General features: G+C 34.2%; 1 protein-coding gene and 1 long non-coding RNA gene across 10 annotated transcripts in view; one reads left to right on the forward strand and one right to left on the reverse strand.

The window, feature by feature from the left end:
- LOC127720575 (NECAP-like protein CG9132) overlaps positions 1 to 23,657 on the forward strand; it is a 102,573-nt gene that overhangs the window by 43,400 nt on the left and 35,516 nt on the right. For all 9 annotated transcript variants that reach the window (XR_007990872.1, XR_007990870.1, XR_007990871.1 and 6 more), the window contains exons 3-4: positions 9,354 to 9,458; positions 20,278 to 20,359. Coding sequence is in view for 2 of the 9 variants with exons in the window: in XM_052227192.1 (XP_052083152.1) it covers positions 9,354 to 9,458; positions 20,278 to 20,359 (187 nt within the window). In the remaining 7 variants the exon portion in view is untranslated. The remainder of the gene's footprint in view (positions 1 to 9,353; positions 9,459 to 20,277; positions 20,360 to 23,657) is intronic.
- Positions 1 to 23,657, reverse strand: part of LOC127720578 (uncharacterized) — a 50,610-nt gene that overhangs the window by 23,145 nt on the left and 3,808 nt on the right. The window lies entirely within an intron of this gene.

Genomic DNA, 23,657 nt, shown 5'->3' on the forward strand with positions numbered 1-23,657 from the left:
TTAAAAATAATAAAAGAGGGTTACAAATTGGAATTTTCGGGGAAAATCCCACAAACAGGAATAAAGAAAACAAATTTTCCTGCGCAAGATTTACCTATTCTGTTAACAGAAATAGATCAACTTTTTGGAAAAAACGCTATAGAAAATGTACCTGTAAAAGAAAAAAACTGGTTTTTACAGTATGTTTTTTCTAGTACCAAAAAAGACTGGCGATTTGAGACCTGTAATAAATTTAAAACCTCTGAACAAGTGTCTCCAGAAAAAAACACTTCAAAATGTATTCTCTTAACATTGTCTTAAACTTAGTACAAAAAGGAGATTGGGCAATTTCTCTCGACCTGAAAGATGCATATTTCCATTTCCATATATACCAATTCATGAAACACACAAAAAGTATCTAAGATTTTGTGTCAACAATCAGTGTTACCAACTGCAGGTGCTGTGCTTCGGACCAACAACCTCGAATTTTCACCAAAGTGTGTTCAGTGGTGGCAGCTCATTTATGAGCCCAAAATATTCGTCTAGCAGCTTATCTAGACGATTGGTTTTTATACGACCCCAAAAAATTTTTGCGGTCGTATATTGGTATGACATTGGCGTCTTCGTCGTCTTAAGACACATTGGTTTTCACACTCTAACTTTAGTTAAAGTGAATGGATCTCTATGAAATTTTACCATAAGGTTCAATACCACAAAAGGAATGTTGGGATTGATTTTGGGGGTTATGGTACCAACAGTTAAGGGATAAGGGGCCAAAAAGGGGCCAAAAATAAGCATTATTGTAACTTCCAGACATAACTTGTGTGTTAGTGTATGGATCTCTCTGACATTGTACCACAAGGTTCCATATCACAAAAGGAATGCTGGGATTGATTTTGGGGGTAATTGCCTCCAAATTTTAGGAATTAGGGGTAAAAAAAGGGGCAAAAAACAAGCATTTTTCTAGTTTCATGACAATAACTTGTGTGTAAGTGTATGGATCTTTCTGAATTGTACTACAAGGTTCCATATCACAAAGGGAAAGCTGGAGTTGAGTTTGGGGTAATTGTCATAAACGTTTAGGAAAAAGGGGCCAAAAATAAGCATTTTTCTAGTTTCCAGACAATAACTTGTGTTCAAGTGTATGGATCTCTTTGAAATTGTACTGCAAGGTACCATACCACAAAGGGAAGGCTGGGACTGATTTTGGGGGTAATTGCCTCAAAATTTTAGGAATGAGAGGCCAAAAAGGGGCAAAAAACAAGCATTTTTCTAGTTTCAGGACAATAACGTGTGTGTAAGTGTATGGATCTTTATGAAATTGTACTACAAGGTTCCATATCACAAAGGGAAATCTGAGTTTGAGTTTAGGGGTAATTGCTCTAAAAGTTTAGGAATTTGGGGTCAAAAAGGGGCCAAAAAACAAGCATTTTTCTAGTCCCAACAATAACTTGTGTTCAAGTGTATGGATCTCTCTGAAATTGTACTGCAAGGTACCATCCCACAAAGGGAAGGCTGGGATTGAGTTTGGGGGTGATGAATCATAAGGGGGTTCAAAAAATTGGGGGGGGGGGGGGGTATTTTTTTCCCTTTTTTTCCTTTTTTTTCTTTAAAATTTTCCATTTTGAATTGGTTATTTCTGATTTATATATAAAAGCAAATAATAATGATATGGTTTGAATAGGTAAATTAAAATTTTTTAAGTTCTTAGACCACATTCATTCTGTGTCAGAAACCTATGCTGTGTCAAATATTTAATCACAATCCAAATTCAGTGCTGTATCAAGCTTGAATGTTGCGTCCATACTTGCCCCAACTGTTCAGGGTTCGACCTCTGCGGTCGTATCAAGCTGCGCCCAGTGGAGCATTTTATTGATGAATCAGGCAAAACAAATGCTGATTTCAGATCGAGAGAAAACACTCAACCTAATAAATTTAGGGTTTGTAGTAAATCTAGAAAAGTCAAGCCTAATTCCAACATAATCAACAACATACATCATGTACATAGGGGCAGTGTTTTCTTTAAACGAAGGAATAGTTCGTCCTACATCAGAAAGGGTGTCAAAACTCCTTTCTGCAGTAGAACTTATCTTAAACAAGCAAAATCAAGCAACAGCAAGAGATTTTCTACAATTATTAGTTATTATGGCTTCATGCATAGAACTAATTCCAAATGCAAGACTCTTTATGAGACCAATTCAGTTACACCGCCTTTATCATTGGATACCAGTATGTCAAAATCTAGGAATAAAAATTCCTTTTTCAAAACATCTAAAAGGTCACCTCAGATGGTGGTTAAACATAGAAAATTTGGTTATGTGCAGATCAATAACATCTTGGGAACTGTCAATAACAGTAACAACAGACGCATCAAAATCAGGGTATGGAGGTCACATCAACAACAGTCTCATAGTTCTGGGTTCAAGGTCAGTAGAAGAAAAACTTCTCCACATAAATTCTTTAGAAATGGAGGCAGTTTTTCTAACTGTAAAGCATTTCTACCAAAATTGATAGGCAAAAATGTTCTTATTCGTTCAGACAACAGTTGTTTGTTACATAAACAAACAAGGAGGCACTCGTTCTCCCCAGCTTTGTATGAGAACTTGGAAACTTTGTCAATTAGCACTAGAAAACCAAATTTTTCTGAAAGCTGCACACATTGCAGTAAAAAAGAACATACTAGCAGACCATTTTTAAAGCAGGGTAAAATTTCAACCAACAGAATTGTCATTAAATAAAGAGGTTACACATGCAATGTTTCAGATTTGGGATACACCTCGCATAGATCTTTTCGCCTCTGCGAAAAATCAACAAACACAGATCTTTGCTCCTGGAACCCAGACCTTCAGGCTTATGCAATAGATGCTCTAACAATTTCTTGGAACAACATGTATGCGTATGCATACCCTCCAATTTGTCTAATACCAAAAATACTACAACACATGATGAGGTACGATTGTCAGTTAATTCTAATAGCCCCACATTGGCCACGCAGACATTGGTACACAAATCTTCTGAAGTACATAATAGATTATCCAAGGACCTTGCCAGTCAGGGAGGATCTATTACACCAGCCAAAAACATCATATTTTATCCAAATCCAGCAGTATTCAATCTGACTGCATGGTTTTTATCGACAAACAGTTTAAAGAGAAAGGTTTTTCTAAAGAAACTAGAAAATTACTTAGAGCCTCATGGTGCTCTGGGACTCAAAAAGATTACTCTGTCAAATTTTGAAAATTCAATAGCTGGTGTAGTAGACGGGAAATTGATCCCTATAGTGCCTCTCTGACGGAGGCGGCTGAGCTTATTGACATATTTATACTCAGGTCTTCAGTATAGAACCATAGCTGGTTATTATACGCCCATTTACGGGATGTATTATGGTATACCATTGTCCGTCTGTCCGTCCGTCGTCAACATGTCGGACATTAACTCAAAAATGCTTTAACCAATTTTCATAAAACTTTGGTGAATTGTTTATATCTATTGACTTGAGCTCCCTTTCGTTTTTTATAAATTTTAGATTTTACTTTTCTGAGTTATGGGGTTTTATTCATTAAAAAAAGGGGGATTTTCCAGTTTTCAGACAAAAACTCAAAAATGCTTTCAGCAGTTCTTATGAAACTATGGTGAATTGTATGTATCTATTTAAGTAAGCTCCCTTTAGAATTTTATAAATTTTACATTTTACATTTCTGAGTTATGGGGTTTTATTCATTAAAAAAGGGGGGATTTTCCAGTTTTCGGACAATAACTCAAAATTGCTGTCAGCAATTCTCATGAAACTTTGGTGAATTGTTTATATCTATTGATGTAAGCTCCCTTTTGATTTTCATAAATTTCTTATATGACATTGAGAATTAATTGAACTTTACTTGTTTATAGTCTGACAACAGATTTACTAAGTATTGCGCAACAGCACAGTGTATTGCACAACAGCAAGAAATCTTTAATTGAATATAAATTCAATTCATATAACCAATTTCAAGTTCTTTGACTACATTTATTCAGAAACCTGTAATATTTCAAATATTTAATTACAATCCAAATTCAGACCTGTATCAAGCTTGAATATTGTGTCCATTTTTGCCCCAACTGTTCAGGGTTGGACCTCTGCGGGTGTATCCAGCTGCGCTCAGCGAAGCAGTTTATAGATCTATGTTATCCTCAGTTCTAACACAAACCGGTTATATCGCAGACTATTTCGTCTTGGATTGTTAATTCAATTAAATGTGCTTACAATGAAAAGGACAAGAAATTTCGTGCTCATTCTACAAGAGCCTTGGGCCCATCTTTGGCACTTTTTAACGGCGCATCTGTGAAGTCTATTATGGACACAGCTGACTGGGCAAAGGAATCAACCTTTACTCGTTTTTATTTAGACATAGACGTAGAAGTTTTAAATTCTGTGTAAATAAGAATTTTGTAAATATGGAAGAAAATTCTAAAAAAATAAAGAAAAAAAAAGAAGAAAATTTAGTAAATTGAAGAAAAAATTTTAACTGTATAGTATTGTGTTATTTATATCTGAACTGATGTGAAGAAAATACAGTATACAAAGTACAGAAAGACTCTTCAGCTATGGATAGCTTAGAAATCTCCTAATGTAATTTCAAATTACGTAAGTATTATGAATTAATATAAAATTGGGAAATTTGTTCTCAAATTTTAATTTTATGATAGAATAATACTTACGTAATTGGATCCCACCCACCTCCCCTTTAGAATCTTTTTTGGCAAACACTTTTCGCCGAGAGAAACTGGGGAATCACGCATGAGTGGTGGGAGTCGATACACCTGAGCGCTTTTTTAATATCTTAAAGCGCGAACGGCGGTGTGAATACTAATTAGGGGGAGATAATCCTAATGTATTTTCGAATAACGTAAGTATTATTCAATCATAAAATTAAAATTTGAGAACAAATTTCCCAATTTCATAGCTAGCACCGTCATATTAAACGTAAAGGGAGATAGCAACTAAACTATCATAGTACATATATGTAAAAGACCCCTTCTGCAGATTTCGTTAAGAGTGGGCTCTTTGGGGCAGCTGCAGAGGCAATATTTGTTAGGGACCCCAAAATTTTTTCTTTGGCAGTAACACTCAAAATTGTGGACATTTAAGTTATATATGTCTACATTGGCAAGAGGTGAAGGGGGAAGGTTGAGTGCTCATAAAATCTGTTTAACCCTGCCACATTTTTGCGTCTGTCCTAAGTCAGGAACCTCTAGCCTTTGTTGGTCTTGTATATTTTTTGATTTTGGTTCATCTATATGTTTTGGAGATTAGAATGGCGTCCATTTTCTTGATCTAGTGTACATTGTGTTTTGGGGCCTGCTCAGGGCTGCCTCTGGGTGTGGGATTTCTCGCTGTGTTGAAGACCCATTGATGGCCTTGGGTTGACTTGTATATTTTGGTTGGAATGTTGTCTCTTTGACACATTCCCAGTGGCTTCCTTAAAACTGTTCTTTTATTTTTTAAAACTGTGGTATAGCTTATTGTAGAATAACATCTTTCCAAATTAAAACAAAAATCCATATTATGCCAAGAAGTTACCATAATATCATAGAAAGACATCTATAGCATGCTTATTTTTGCGTTGTAGTATTCAGATATACATACATTGAACAACTCGATTCTTAACTATTTGGTATATATATGCACTCTCCGCCTGGGGTTGAATCACAATGTTAACAAAGTTCAAAATTATTTAATTTATCACATAAAGCACATAACATATTACATTTCTTACTAATTCATGAGATATTTTCCTAAGTTAAATGTGCAATTGTGCCTATATCACCCTAAACCTTTGCGAAAGACGAAGAGTTAGCACTTGGTATGCTAATGAATATCCTTTATTCAAATGTCACTGATGAGTCTTGTAAAGACGAAACGCATGTCTGGCGTAGAAAATATTATAAGCCTGGTACCTTTGATAAGTATTTACTTTAGGCCTAACACACTGCCATATTCTGTGAGATGTCGCTAATTTGCAAGTATATTTCATTTGTCTACATGATTTATTTTCTTATGCTTGATTTGTTCAGGACGGTATACATTTTGTCTTATATCTACAGTATATCCTGTTTTATTTTAGAAAATGAACAATGTCTCTCTCATGAAAGAAATTTAAGTGTGCGTGACTTTGCAACATATAGACTCTTATAAATAAGTATCACATAACTCTTTCAAACCCTGCAAGACTTTGCAACATATAGACTCTTATAAATAAGTATCACATAACTCTTTCAAACCCTGCAATCAAAATACAGGGACCCTTCCTCATGTAGTGTATAACTAAGTTCGGTTTCATGTATGCTTTGTTTATTAAATGCAAAGTAATCCTGAAAATTCTGTTTCAAAAATCAGACGACACGACCGTTTATATAAATATATAATTCTTAAGTAATTAGAGAAACATAATATTTTTGTTACTTCGTAACTCGCAACTCAACTTTTGTAACTCGCAACTTAACTTTCATAACTCCCAACTCGACTTTCGTAACTCGCAACTTGACTTTCGTAACTCGCAACTTGACTTTCGTAACTCGCAACTCAACCTTCGTGACTTGCAACTCCACCTTTGTAACTTGCAACTCGACCATCATAACTCGCAACTCAACATTCGTAACTCGCAACTCGACCATCGTAACTCACAACTCGACCTTCGTAACTCGCAACTCGACTTTTGTAACTCGCAACTCGGCTTTTTCAACTCGCAACTCGACGATAAGAAACCCTCCTTGTGCATTGTATGGATCAGATACATGAACACTTGTGCATAGTGTGGATCAGATACATGAACACTTGTACATAGTGTGGATCAGATACATGAACACTTGTAAATAGTGTGGATCAGATACATGTGCACATTGTGGATCAGATACATGAACTTTTGTGCATATTGTGGATCAGATACATGAACACTTGTGGATAGTGTGGATCAGATACATGAACACTTGTACATAGTGTGGATCAGATACACAAACACTTGTGCATAGTGTGGATCAGATACATGAACACTTGTGCTTAGTGTGGATCAGATACATGAACATTTGTACATAGTGTGGATCAGATACATGAACACTTGTAAATAGTGTGGATCAGATACATTTGCACATTGTGGATCAGATACATGAACACTTGTACATAGTGTGGATCATTGCAGATACATGAACACTTGTACATAGTGTGGATCAGATACATTTACACTTGTACATAGTGTGGATCAGATACATGTGCATATAATGGATCAGATACATGAACACTTGTGCATAGTGTGATTCAGATACATGAACACTTTAACTTAGTGTGGATCAGATACATTTGCATATTGTGGATCAGATACATGAACACTTGTGCATAGTGTGGATCAGATACATGAACTTTTGTGCATATTGTGGATCAGATACATGAACACTTGTGGATAGTGTGGATCAGATACATGAACACTTGTACATAGTGTGGATCAGATACACAAACACTTGTGCATAGTGTGGATCAGATACATGAACACTTGTGCATAGTGTGGATCAGATACATGAACATTTGTACATAGTGTGGATCAGATACATGAACACTTGTACATAGTGTGGATCAGATACATGAACACTTGTACATAGTGTGGATCAGATACATTTACACTTGTACATAGTGTGGATCAGATACATGTGCATATAATGGATCAGATACATGTGCATATAATGGATCAGATACATGAACACTTGTGCATAGTGTGAATCAGATACATGAACACTTGTACATAGTGTGGATCAGATACATTTACACTTGTACATAGTGTGGATCAGATACATGTGCATATAATGGATCAGATACATGTGCATATAATGGATCAGATACATGAACACTTGTGCATAGTGTGAATCAGATACATGAACACTTTAACTTAATGTGGATCAGATACATTTGCATATTGTGGATCAGATACATGAACACTTGTGCATAGTGTGGATCAGATACATGAACACTTGTGCATAGTGTGAATCAGATACATGAACACTTGAACTTAGTGTGGATCAGATACATTTGCATACTGTGGATCAGATACATGAACACTTGTGCATAGTGTGGATCAGATACATGAACACTTGTGCATATTGTGAATCAGATACATGAACACTTGTGCATAGTGTGGATCAGATACGTGAACAGTTGTACATAGTATGGATCAGATACACACACACTTGTACTTAGTGTGAATCAGATACATGTGCATAGTACTGAACAGATACATGAACACTTTTACATAATGTGGATCAAATACATGTGCCTATAGTGGATCAGATACATGAACACTTGTGTATAGTGTGGATCAGATACATGAACACTTGTACATAGTTTGGATCAGATACATGAACACTCTTGTATAGTGTGGATCAGATACATGTGCACTTGTACATAGTGTGGATCAGATGCATGTGCATATTGTGGATCAGATACATGTACGCTTGTGCATAGTGTGGATCAGATACATGAACACTTTACATAGTGTGGATAAGATACATGAACACTTTTGCATTGTGTGGATCAGATACATGAACACTTGTGCATAGTGTGGATCAGACACATGTGCATATTGTGGATCAGATACATTTAAACTTATGTATAGTGTGGATCAGACACATGTGCATAGTGTGGTTCAGATACATGAACACTTGTGCATAAATTGGATTAGACACATGTATACTTATACAAAGTGTGGAACAGATACATGTGCATAGTGTGGATCAGATGCATGTACACGTGTGCATAGTGTGGATTTTTGAAATACTAAGGCTTTTCTACCTCAGGAATAGATACCTTAGCTGTATTTGGCAAAACTTTTAGGAATTTTTGGTCCTCAATGCTCTTCAACTTCGTACTTTATTTGGCCTTTTTAACTTTTTTTGATTAGCGCGTTACTGATGAGTCTTTAGTAGACGAAACGCGCGTCTGGCGCAAATACAAAATTTCAATCCTGGTATCTATGATGAGTTTATTCAGACACATGTATACTTATACAAAGTGTGGATCAGACACATGTATACTTGTGCATAGTGTGGATCAGATACATTTACATGTGTGCATAGTGTGGATCAGATACTGCATATATGTACACTTATACACACTGTGAATCTGAAATTTTGAAAGTTAAAGACCCTAATTAACATTTGTAGATGTTGGTTTTGATCAGATATATTGTCAATGGTACACAGTTTGGATCAAAAACAGAAAGTAACGTAACAGACCCTGGACATTAAGAAATGTAAAGACCATTTGTAACTTTGGATGTTGGCTATATTGTACTTATTTTTTATGGTAACAAAAATTTAACACAAAAACAATTTTCTATGCTATTGAATTACAGGTGAATTATTTGCCCAGTGTCCTGTTGAAACATACCCAAGTGTAGCTGTTGAAGCAGTTATAGATTCCAGTCGTTATTTTGTTTTACGGATTAAAGATGATGGTGGTATGTATAAATCTTGTGAAATTTTATTTGTGTGTTTATAAGTTTGTATTTTATGCTATACTAAGCTACAGGTACAATGTATAAATGTGCAAGTAAAGAATTTAGACATTTCAAATTAAGAAAACCTAACCCCTTCATTTAAATCTAATGGTCATTGTTATGTTATTCATTCATAATTTACTATCCCGAGGAGGCTGAGCAAAACAATAAAATAACAACTTCTGAGATGGAAATAAATGTACTGGTCTAAGCTCGTCCCATTCTTTGCCTTTCCCTAAACAAGCGGTCAATGGTAGGATTTGATAGTGCAATATTCCACCAATAACTAATAAACTTTTATCTAATGCACTCCTAAAATAACAGCAATTTGACTCACTCAAAGATTAAAGTATAATGCAGCCCTTAAAGTAGGTTAAAAATGAAGTTGCCATTTGGCCACCAGATATAAAATTTCAGAATTTCAGTGGCCAATTCCAAAGTTTAGTGGCCAGGCATTAATTTCAGGTGGCCTAAAAAGTTTGCTATGAAATAGCATATCATATAGGCTAGATATAAGTCTAGATGAGAGCATATTACATAAAATTTTTCTATAGAAAATTGAAGTTAGTATCTTATATGATCATGAATGGTGGTTGTTAATAACAAGTTTGAACAGCTTATTTCTGATGGTTATTGTGTACTGAGGTGAAAAAAACAGTAAGTGTGTTTCTTGTTGCATTAGATGGTCAAGTGATTTTTTGTCGAGCCTGCGACTTCTGTCGCAGAAAGCTCGACAGAGGGATAGTGATCCGGTGGCCGCTGCGGTGTTAACTAACTACTATAAAGTTTTATATTTTGGAAGGTGGAAGACCTGGAGGATTCATACTTTGTATATAGATGCCCATATACATATGTCCATAGGCCTTGTCCTCATTTTCAGGGTTAAAAAGTGAAGATTTTTTGTAATGTTGATTTCTCTCTTATTATGAGTAATAGGATAACTATATTTAGTATGTGTGTACCTTGCAAGGTCCTCATGCCTGTCAGACAGTTTTCATCTGACCTCGACCTCATTTCATGGATTAGTGAACAAGATGAAGTTTGTGTGGTCAAGTCCATATATCAGATACTATAAGGAATAGGTCATCTATATTTGCTGTATGGAATGATTGTAACGAGTACATATCCAACTGGCAGGTGTCATCTGACCTTGACCTCATTTTCATGGTTCAATGGTTAAAGTATTTTTTTTGTTTTTCTGTCTTTTTTTCTAATACTGTATGCAATAGGTCAACTATATTTGGTGAATAGAATGATTGTAAGGTTTATATGTCTGTCTGGCAGGTAACATCTGACCTTGACCTCATTTTTCTTGGTTCATTGGTCAATTTTAAATTTTCATGGTTAAGTTTGTTTCCTAGAAACTATAATTAATATGCCAACTATATTTAATGTATAGATTGATTGTAGAATTGAGAATGGAAATGTAGAATGTGTCAAAGAGACAACAACCCGAGCAAAGAGCAGAAAACAGCTGAAGGCCACCAATGGGTCTTCATCACAGCAAGAAAATCCCGCACCCGGAGGCAGGCCTCAGTTGACCCCCAAACAAAATGTGTACTAGTTCAATGAAAATGGACATCACACCAAACTCCAAAACATATAAATGAACTAAAATTAAAAAACACACCAGACTAAGGGATCATAGATTTATTCTTACGAGGAATCTCCGAGGAAGCTCCAAGCTTGCTTGGAGGATGCTCAGAGCTTTTTAAGTAGGCTCTCCTCAGCAGTTTATGTGACAATAATTACATGTATCATGATCCATTAATCCAATTCTATAATAAGGAAAGTAAAGCATTATAGAGGAAGCTCAATTAACACCTGTATAAACATCTGGTCTATTCAAATACATTTTGCCTGAAATTTTACAAAACTATAAAATAGATTAGAAATTCTTCATCAGTACTGTGTAATGCTTGGAAAGAAATCTCAAGTCTCCACAAAAAGTAAAAGTCATTTAAATATTTTCTTATTATATTTAATAATCATTCCTTTTTTTATAATAAAAAAATTCTCAAATTTTATAATTAGATGATATGATTTAAATATGATTTTAATAAAGTTTATATTATATAATATGCTACATAAAAGTTATCAAGACACAAACACCAGTCAGGGGGCGATACTAAACAAGTTATCTTTTGTAGTTACTTTAATAGGTATTTTTTGTTTTTAAAAATTATTTTATAACTCAATAGTTATTTTAATTGTTAAAAGAAGCATATGGACTTAATGTAGTTTTTAAGAATTTTTATACGACCGCAAAAAAAATTTTGTGGTCGTATATTGGTATGACGTTGCCGTCGCCGTCGTCATCGTCGTCGTCGTCCGAAGACACAATAGTTTTCGGACTCTAAATTTAGTTTAAGTGAATGGATCTCAATGAAATTTTACCATAAGTTTCAATACCACAAAAGGAAGGTGGGGATTGATTATGGGGGTTATGGTACCAACAGTTAAGGAATTAGGGGCCAAAAAGGGGCCAAAAATAAGCATTTTTGTAACTTCCAGACATAACTTGTGTGTAAGTAGATATAAGAAGATGTGGTATGAGTGCCAATGAGACAACTCTCCATCCAAGTCAAAATTTATAAAAGTAAACCATTATAGGTCACAGTACGGTCTTCAACACGGAGCCTTGGCTCACACCGAACAGTAAGCTATAAAGGGCCCCAAAAATTGTGTATAAAAAAGTGTATGGATCTCTCTGACATTGTACCACAAGGTTCCATATCACAAAGGGAATGCTGGGATTGATTTTGGGGGTAATTGCCTCCAAATTTTAGGAATTAGGGGCCAAAAAGGGGCAAAAAACAAGCATTTTTCTAGTTTCATGACAATAACTTGTGTGTAAGTGTATGGATCTCTCTGACATTGTATAACAAGGTTCCATATCACAAAGGGAATGCTGGGATTGATTTTGGGGTAATTGCCTCCAAATTTTAGGAATTAGGGGCCAAAAAGGGGCAAAAAACAAGCATTTTTCTAGTTTCATGACAATAACTTGTGTGTAAGTGTATGGATCTTTATGAAATTGTACTACAAGGTACCATATCACAAAGGGAAAGCTGGAATTGAGTTTGGGGGTAATTGCCCAAAAAGTTTAGGAATAAGGGGCCAAAAAGTGGCCAAAAATAAGCATTTTTCTAGTTTCCAAACAATAACTTGTGTTCAAGTGTATGGATCTCTCTGAAATTGTACTGCAAGGTACCATACCACAAATGGAAGGCTGGGATTGATTTTGGGGGTAATTCCCTCAAAATTTTAGGAATTAGGCGCCATAAAAGGGCCAAAAAACAAGCATTTTTCTAGTTTCATGACAATAACTTGTGTGTAAGTGTATGGATCTTTATGAAATTGTACTGCAATGTTCCATATCACAAAGGGAAAGCTGGGTTTGAGTTTGGGGGTAATTGCCCTAAACATTTAGGAATTTGGGGCCAAAAAGTGGCCAAAAAACTCGCAGTTTTCTAGTTTCCAGACAATAACTTGTGTTCAAGTGTATGGATCTCTCTGAAATTGTACTGCAAGGTACCATACCACAAAGGGAAGGCTGGGATTGAGTTTGGGAGTGATGAATCATAAGGGGGTTCAAAAAATTTGGGAGGGGGATTTTTTTTTTCATTTTTTTTCTTTAAAATTTTCCATTTTAAATTGGTTATTTCTGATTTATATATAAAAGCAAATAATAATGATATGGTTTGAATAGGTAAATTTAAAAATTTTAAGTTCTTAGACCACTTTCATTCTGTGTCAGAAACCTATGCTGTGTCAAATATTTAATTACAATCCAAATTCAGTGCTGTATCAAGCTTGAATGTTGTGTCCATACTTGCCCCAACTGTTCAGGGTTCGACCTCTGCAGTCGTATCAAGCTGCGCCCCAGCGGAGCATTTTATTATATAATAAAATTAAATAAAATTAAGTATTTATCCAATTTGAGATGAGTATAGAGAGGTTACTTAAAGAATATTGACAAAAATATTACTTCAATAAATTATTTTATACATCTTCGAAAAACTTAGTACTTACAATTATTTAAGGAACATATGTACAACAATGTAATTGTTTTTGATTAAGATTCTAATTCTAAATAACTTCAAGTCTTAGTTAAATCACAAGGTTCCATCTATTTATATCTGTCTATCTCTAAGATTTTAAGGTGAAATGATATTTTAATAGCCCCAAGAGGCCACTCTTCGACCAAGAAGTGTGGCATCAGAAAGGCAATTAGTGCTTCAGGAGGATTTAAATAGTTTTATATTTCATGGGGAAAATAACCAGATGTCTGTGAAAATTTGTTAAAGCTAGTAAAACCTGTATGAATGGACACCTATAAAAATAATATTAACAGAAGTTACTTATTCATAATATAGAAGTATATTTGAAACATAACTTGTATATGTAATTTTGAAAATTACTTGTTTAAGTAATGCCCCTAACTAAACAATGGTAATATGTTTTTTTATTAAATAACAAACTTAGTTCTTTTATAGAAAATTATGGCTACTTTATGAAAAGTTGTATTTCATTATTGGAAGCCTGGTTTGAGGGGGTAATATCACCATTGTTTTCCCTCTAGTACTTCTCTCTTTAATTTGCTTTTTTTTTAAATTGTGCCGATTTAGCTTTGTTTTAAATAAAGAAATATTTGGCAGGAGTAAAGTTTATCCTGTCCAGTTCTAAAAGTAAAATTGTTTTTCCTCTATAAGTCTTTGTTTAATTGGTATTTTTCAAAAAAATGTGCAGAATTTATCTATGTTTTAAATAAAAGAAATACTTGACATGAGTAAAGTTTTATCCTGTCATGTACTACAGTAAAAATACAACTTAACTTTTCAGTGCATATAAGAAAGTAAACATCACCAGAAGTTAACCAATCAAATTATCTCCCCCTTTTTTCCCTGTTTACAAAATAGAATTTTTGTATTGCCTTGAAACACCCGAAATACATTTTTATGACTCAAAAAAACTTTTCTGCAATGAAATGGAGGGTTAATTTCCAACAACTGTCAAATTAAATGGAATATAAAAAAAAATCAACCCTTTTTCGCATGAAACTGAATGTACTATGTTTTGATAGTATGGTTATAAATCAATAACCATAGTTTGTGTCTTTGATGACTTTTATATTTCATTTTATTGTCTCGCCTTGACGGAGTCAAAAAGCGAGACATAGGTATGCTGTTTCCGGTGTCGGCGGCGTCAACAATGTATTAGTTTGTGATTAGGTTTAGTTCATGGTGAACCACTAGTGGTAGGTCAATGATATTTGGTATGCAGTTGTATTAGCATTGGCAAATCTCATTACCATGGAGATTATTTGACCCCACCCCCTCAGTCAAGGTCTATTGACTTTGAAACTTTGCTTAGGTTACATGTATTAGTTTGTAATTAGGTCAGTTTATGGGGAACCACTAGTGGTAGGTCAATGATATTTGATATGCAGTTGTATAAGCATTGGCATATCTCATTTCCATGGAGATTATTTGGCCCAGCCCCCTCAGTCATGGTCTATTGACTTTAAAACTTTTGCTTAGTTTACATGTATTAGGATGTGATTAGGTCAGTTTAAGGGGAACCGTTAGTGGTAGGTCAATGATAATTGGTATGCAGTTGTAGAAGCATTAGCACATCTTATTTCCATGGAGAATATTTGGTCCTTACTTCTCAGTCATGGTCTATTGAATTTGAAACTTTTGCTTAGTTTACATGTATTAGTTTGTGATTAGGTCAGTTTAAGATGAACCACTAATGTTAAGTCAATGATATTCGGTATGCAAATGTATTGGCATTTGCAAGTTTCATTTCCATGGAGATTATATAACCCCACCCCCTAATTATGGTTCATTGACTTTGAAACTTTTACATAGTTTACAAGTTAATGTTTGTGTTTAGGTTTTTTAAGGGAACGACTTATGAAAAGTCAATGGTATTTGGTATGCAGTTGTATTAGCATTGGCACATCTCATTTCCATGGAGACTGTTTAGCCCTGTACATTCAGTCATGGTTCATTGACTTTGAATATTTGCATAACTTACATGTTAAAGTATTGTAATTTAATTTCAACACTTGCATTATCAAAATAACAAATAGGCGAGACATATCTCTGTGTTAACAGTTTATATAGTATAAATTTAAAATATATTTATATTTTAAATATAAAATTTGAGTATTTTTTTTTTGTATCATGTGTATTGAAAAAGGATGATAATTATTAAGAAAATGTTTTAAATACATTTTCTATGCTGTGAAGGCTTGAGATTTCTTTCCAAGCATTGTACAGTAATATTGAAAAATTTCTCATCTATTTTATAGTTTTGTTAAAATTAATGCAAGATTTATTTGAATAGACCAGATGTTTACACAGGTGTTAATTGAGCTTCCTCTATAATGCTCTACTTTCCTTATTATAGAAGTGCTATAGATTTGATTGACATCTTAATGGATCATGATAATTATTGTCACATAAACTGCTGAATTAGAGCCAACTTAAAAAGCTCTGAGCATCCTCCGAGCATGCTCGGAGCTTCCTCATAAGAATAAATCTATGATCCCTAACAAGGGCCAGAGGTGTACATGTCTGTCTTGCATGGTTCATCTGACCTTGACCTCATTTTCATAGTTCATTGGTCAATGCTAAATTTTCCTGGTTAAGTTTGTTTCTTAGAAACTATAAGCAATAGGTCAACTATATTTGTTGTATGGAATGATTGTAAGGTGTATATGTCTGTCTCAAGGCTTCCAAAACGGTCATATATTCTGGACATTTGTATAATGTCCGGTAAAAGTCCAGCTGGGCAAAGCATGAAACGGTCATCTACTTTTTAGTTTTAAAGGCTTCCTTAAGATCCTCCTCCTCCTGTCACACACCCCAAAAAATCGTAATTATGGTTATCCTCTTATATAAACGAATAAAGACTTCTTTGATTATATAAATTGTTTATCAATTTCATAAATTTTCAACAAAAGTTCCATGAAGTTCAAGTTATTCTCTGGATAAAGACATTTTAACATAATTCGCGATCTTTTTGAACCAACCTTTTGCCTTTAATAGCCACACATTTCCGGTCATAAAAATGACATGATCATAAAGTACTATCAAAACAACCCCTACTTTAATACCTTCTCATTTTAATCAAGGCTAATTAGCTGAAATTTACCTGTTCAGGTGACAGGTAAACTATTTTGAACCGGACATTGATTGTTCTATTCAAAGTTATTTTCTTACATTTTAGCGGTTTGCATCTAATTAATTTAGTCAAAAAGATTTAAATTATCAGAAATACGTTTACAAATATGATTTGATGAAAAAATTAAAAAGGTGAAAATGAAGAATCGTCATAACCACGTTGTTTGAACCAGAGACATGTCTCTGTTTGAACTAGTTCAGGTGTGCGCATGTGCGCAGGTGTGAAATTTAATTATGCATCCTAATTTCTTCAAAAAATGCTTAAATTGTCACTGATGCCTTTATCTCATGTTTATTTCGAATATTTTCTTGAAGAAATAACGTAGAAAGAGCTACTTACACTCATTCATGCTTTGCAAACGTACACAGAATTTATGTATCCGTCTCTGGTCCATGTTTTACCATTGTCAAGATAACATCCGGTATTAGATTTAAAAAGGAAAGTAAAGTTTTTGACAACGTTATTTTGCACAAATAAAGAGTTTAAGGCAGATATAAGTACGCTGATGTTGCACACTTCGAAAGATGCACTGCCAATTTAACAGTTTACGTCAGAACTTCGAATTTGAATCAAAGAAAGTTTAATATCGTATTTTTTTAATGTCAATCAATGGGATGGCCAACTCGGCAACTGATTACCATAATTGCCTTTTGTTTATTTTGTCTTAAGGGATTAAAATCAGGATAATATATAAAATGTCCGGCTGGCTAAAAACAATTTTTGAAGTCCTGGTCTGTCTGGTAATTATTATCTGACCATGACATCATTTTCATGGTTTATTGGTCAATCGGAAGTTTTCCTTGGTAATTTTGTTTCTTAGATACTATATGTAATAGGTCAACTATATTTAAAGCCTGTAATGATTGTTAGGTGTACATGTCTGTCTGGCGGGGTTTATCTGACCTTGGCCTCATTTTCATGGTTCATTGATCGATGTTAAGTTTTCCTGGTTAAGTTTGTTTCTTTAATGTGCAATTGATCAACTATATTAATAGCATATTTGGTGTATGGAATGATTGTAAGGTGTATATGTATTTCCAGTTTGGTTTCTCTGACCTTGACCTCATGGATCATGTTAAGTTTATGTGATAGTTGTAGTAAAGCTTTATATTTAGGATTAGCAACATAAAATCAATGGTTAGTAAAGAAGGCGAGACATTTCAGCGTGTGCACTCTTGTTTAACTTTTCTTTTTGACCAGCTTGCATTGTGTTTTTTTGTGTGTGCAGAATACCAGTTCTTTTCATAAAAAGTAAAATAACAAAAATACCGAACTCTAATAAAATTCAAATTGGAACGTCACTTATCAAATGGCAAAATCGAAAGCTCAAATACATCAAACAAATGAAAAACAACAGTCGTATTCCTGACTTGGTACAGGCATTTCCTTACCGGTATGTCATGTATGTAGAAAATGGTGGATTTAACCTAGTTTTTTGGCTAGCTATAAACCTCTCACTTGTATGCCAGTTGCATAAAATTCCATTATATTGACAACAATGTATGAACAAAACAAACAGACAAAATAAGTAAAAATGTCAAAATTAGGGGTACAGCAGTCAACATTGTGTCTTAATCACTATTAAAACAAACAAATATGTTAACAAAGAAAAACAAAATGGCATATAGACAAAGCACATAAGCAAAAATGAAAGGCAAGAATACAAAAAATGACCACAGCACAACAACACATTGGCTGGATGCATAAGTACCGAGCCATGCCGAAACGATATTATCAAAAATGGATCCTTTTTGTCTCATCTACAGCACTATATATAGACAACGATATCCAACATTTTTGTTGTCGTATCAATAACTGTCTTGAATCATCACGCTCATGGTCGATGAAATGCTTGACACTTATAAAAATCACCCCACTTGCAAGCACATTGCTGATCCGCCAGTAGAAACATATTTTGAAATCAGCTAACAGGATAGAGCCCGAAAAAAAAAAACTGGAAGAGAATTCTCTCGCTATCTCTCTCAGATTCACAGAAGTGAGGCTAATTCCATGACATCATTTTCCATAATAAATATATATATAATTATTGCGATTTTCACCCAGTTGCATTATTCGCATTAATAACAACTCACAATAAATTCTGAATTAACAGTAGTCAGGAAATTTTTGTATCTATAAGTATTTATGTGAGAACTTAAAAAACAATACAGAACATAATTTTGTATGTCAGATATATTTTAAAATAACCGTTTAAGCAAGAATGATTAAAGAGGGTGGTAAAGGTGGGGGGAGGGGGGGTGCTTGCACAGAAAAAACGTGAAATAAGACATGAACGTCATGAACGTTGCACGAAAATTAAATTCTTGTACATATAAACTCTCTGTTTTACTTGTTATTCCCGATTTAGTATACACATTTATGATGTAAATGGTTTACGGCTTTTAAAAAAGTATTTCTTGACGATCCCTGCCAAGTGTTTGAATTTTATTTGAAAAATACCGAGCACGCAAAATAAGCATTTGAAAATCACGATGCACGTAAAATTAAATAAGCAGAACACGTTGAACAAGGCACCTGTCTTGCACGACTGAACGTTAAATAAAAAAGTAAAAACACGTTGAACGTGAAATAAAAAACGGCGATCACATTGCACGAAAATAACCCTTTACCACCCTCATTAAACATTACGCTTTACATACTGTGAAATTACTTTTATTCGAGGGGTACCAATTTTATCAATTATCCACAAATTTAAGTGTCCAACAAAATTTAACAACTGTTGTCCAAATCTAGACATGGAAAGATCCCTGTGTAGGTTTGACTACATGGATACGGTCATATAATCTAGAGAATACATCGAATGTAAGCAAACGCACTATGTACTATATATACAACAGGATTTCACACATTTGATCTTTAAAAAAACCTAACTATACGACTTTTAACCTTTTAATTCTCATGAAAAATTATTTGAGTTATGAAAGTCAGACTTCCGGTGGTGACATGCCAGGATATGCCCAATGTACACCTTTGATGATTGTTAATCTGTTTATCATTTGATCTCGGGTTATTTTATCACTTCTGATTACACGTGTGCAACAATAAAAAATGTTTACTTTGCAATTTCTGTCAATCGAGAAAATTTGTAAGCATAGATGAATCAGCTTATTTCAGAAAGCAATTATAATTCATTGATTGTTTTTTTTGTGGAAAACTAAAATCCAAGAATTTAAGAACCCACGAACACAACACATAATTTTTGTGCTAAGCACAAAAATTGATACCCATGAATAAAAGTACTTTCACAGTAATATATTTATCATGGAAAATAATGTCATAGAATTAGCCTCACATCGGGAGGCTACTTTTCAGGAGGCTGCTACCTTTTCCTCATAGGGTTAAAATTAGAAAAAAGGCATGAACAAAACAACTTCTAATTATATTGTCTATTTTATGTTAAAATTTTCAGCAATACTCTTATCTCAGAAATGCATCTTTGATATTAGTACTCAACAGAAAACCAGTATATATTGACTTTCTTGTCTCTTTCTGTGCATAACATGTTTTTTTCAAGAACAAATATATGGTTATTTCATATGTATGATTACTGTTTACAATACAGGGAGAAGTGCTTTTATTGGTATAGGATTCAATGACCGAGGCGATTCCTTTGATCTCAATGTGGCACTGCAAGACCATTTTAAGTAAGGTTTACTTAGACAACAGGTAAAGTAAGGTACAATTCAGAAAGCAAACAAAAATTGAAGAATGTGTATTCATTATTTTCAAAAGAAAAGTTAGCTCAACAAATATTTCATAAGTTTTAATCATCAAAATTGAGAAAAAAATTGCTCTATTAAAAGATAAAAGATAAAAATACATATTAACTTCACATTGAACAATAGGATTTATGTTACCTGTGTACATTTACTAAAATTTGAATAATTGTTGTCTCACCTGCGATATTTTCTGTATTTTCTGATATACTGTAAGCAATAGGTCAACTACCTAAGGTGTATGAAATGATTTTAAGGTGTACATGTCCTTCTTGCAGGGTTCATTTGACCTTGACCTCATTTTCATTGTTTATTTGTTTCTAACGTGAATTTTAGAACGGGCAGGGGGCCAAGCCCCCCTTATTGAGTTACATATATGGTTAATGCCTAGACTTTTAAAAAGTCCCACTCCTAACTTTGTCTTGCTGGTGACCTCCAAACCCCTTTCCCTTTTCAAAATCCTTGATCCATCAATGATATTAAGTTTTCTTAATTAGGTCTATTTTTCAGATACTATAAGCAATAATTCATCTATATTTGATGCATGGATGATTTTAAGGTGCATATGACTGTGTAGCAGGTTTATTCTAAACTTGACCTCAATTTCATGGTTCATTGGTCACTTTATGATTTTGTGGTAAGGTTTGTTTCTCAAATACTCTAACCAATAGATCAATTATTTGGTGAGATGGAATGATTGTAAGGTGTATATGTTTGTCTAGCAGGGTTCATCTCATGACCTCATTTTCATGGTTCATTGGTCAATGTTAAGTTTTTGTCATGCCTTTGTTGAAAATCGCAAAATGCTAGACATAGGAACTACTATCCAGCTGCAGTAAAGCTTTAAAAATTTTAATATGTTGTTACTGATAACAAGATGGAGGTCAAGTTTGATATTGACGATTTTCACTTTCACCATTCAGGAGTTATGGTTCTTGAAAGATTGAAAAATGGTGTTTCCAGTCCTGTCCATGCTTTAACTCATGAACCGTTCAACCAAAGCTTTTAAAATTTTAATATGTTGGTACTGATGACAAAATGGAGGTCAAGTAAGATATTGACGATTTTCACTTTCACCGTTCAGGAGTTGTGGTTCTTGAAAGATTGAAAAATAGAGTTTCCAGTCGTGTCCATGCTTTCACTCATGAACCGTTCAATCAAAGCTTTTAAATTTTTAATATGTTGGTACTGATGACAAAGTGGAGGTCAAGTTCAATATTGATGATTGTCACTTTTACTGTTCAGGAGTTATGGTCCTTGTGATATTGAAAAAGGCCAGGACACAAATAAATGTTAAAAAATTCGGTTTTCTGTCACTCTGACAGCCTCTTATTGCTTATTATCTTGAAAAGTGTAATAGATACAAATGTAGATAAAAACTTTAAAAAGCAAAAATGATCAGCAGGACAAGATCTACAAATACTTCGTCATGACTGAAATTGTCAGTTAACTCTTTATAGAGTTAATGCCCTTTCATGTTGATTTTTACCAAAGAATGGCTATTGTTTGAAGATGCAGGTGAGCATCACAGGCTCTTCAGAAATATCTAGTTGAATACCAATTGAAACATACTACATCTTGTAAAGATTCCAGTTGAAATTTTGAACAATTACACCTTCTTTTAGTAATCATTAAATGCTTTTTCAAATCCAAGCAATCCTCTCGTAGTAATGATTTGAAATAATACTTTATGACTGCCTATTGAAGTAAAATCGAAGTAAACTCAATATTTGGACATTTGTTAATGTTATGTTGCTTTTTGTAATTATGCCCCACCTAGGGGCATTATGTTTTTCGGTCTGTGCATCCGTTCGTCTGTCCGTCCGTCAGGATTAGGATACATTGTTTGTTCAGCTATCTCCTCCTACAGTTTTGGAGGTACAACTGTTATATTTTGTAGGATGTTCATACACATAATGAAGGTGTGCATGGCCACAGGATTTGATTTTTTTCAAATATTCTGAAAATGACAGGTAGTTGGTCTTAGTCATTTTTAGCTCACCTGACCTGAAAGGTCAAGTGAGCTTTTCTCATCACTTTGCGTCCGTCGTCCGTCGTCCTGCGTCCGTCGTCCGTCGTCCGTAAACTTTTACAAAAATCTTCTCCTCTGAAACTACTGGGCCAAATTTGACCAAACTTGGCCACAATCATCATTGGGGTATCTAGTTTAAAAAATGTGTCCAGTGACCCGGCCAACCAACCAAGATGGCCGCCATGGCTAAAAATAGAACATAGGGGTAAAATGTAGATTTTGGCTTATATCTCTGAAACCAAAGCATTTAGAGCAAATCTGACAAGGGGTAAAATTGTTTATTAGGTCAAGATCTATCTGCCCTGAAATTTTCAGATGAATCGGACAACCTGTTGTTGGGTTGCTGCCCCTGAATTGGTAATTTTAAGGAAATTTTGCCGTTTTTGGTTATCATCTTGTATATTATTATAGATAGAGATAAACTGTAAACAGCAATAATGTTCAGCAAAGTAAGATCTACAAATAAGTCAACTTGACCAAAATGGTCAGTTGACCCCTTAAGGAGTTATTGCCCTTTATAGTCAATTTTTAACCATTTTTCGTAAATTTTTGTAATCTTTTACAAAAATCTTCTCCTCTGAAACTACTAAGACAAATTTAACCAAACTTGTCCACAATCATCATTAGGGTATCTTGTTTTAAAAAATTTGTCCGATGACCCCGCCCGTGAACCAAGATGGCCGACATGGCTAAAAACTAGTACATAGGGTAAAATGCAGTTTTTGGCTCATATCTCTGAAACCAAAGCATTTAGAGCAAATCTGACATGGGGGTAAAATTGTTCATTAGGTCAAGATCTATCTGCCCTGAAATTTTCAGACCAATCAGGCAACACATTGTTGGGTTGCTGCCCCTGAATTGGTAATTTTAAGAAAATTTTGCAGCTTTTGGTTATTATCTTGAATATTATTATAGATAGAGATAAACTGTAAACAGCAATAATGTACAGCAAAGTTAGATCTACAAATAAGGCAACATGACCAAAATGGTCAATTGACCCCTTAAGGAGTTATTGCCCTTTATAGTCAATTTTTTACAATTTTCATAAATTTTGTAAATTTTTGTAAATTTTTACAAAGTATTTTCCACTGTATCTACCGGGCCAAGTTCATTATAGATAGAGATAATAGTAAGGAGCAAGAATGTTCAGTAAAGTAAGATCTACAAACACATCACCATCACCAAAACACATCA

Source organism: Mytilus californianus, unplaced genomic scaffold, assembly GCF_021869535.1.
Source record: "Mytilus californianus isolate M0D057914Y unplaced genomic scaffold, xbMytCali1.0.p SCAF_11, whole genome shotgun sequence".
NCBI lineage: Eukaryota > Metazoa > Mollusca > Bivalvia > Mytilida > Mytilidae > Mytilus > Mytilus californianus.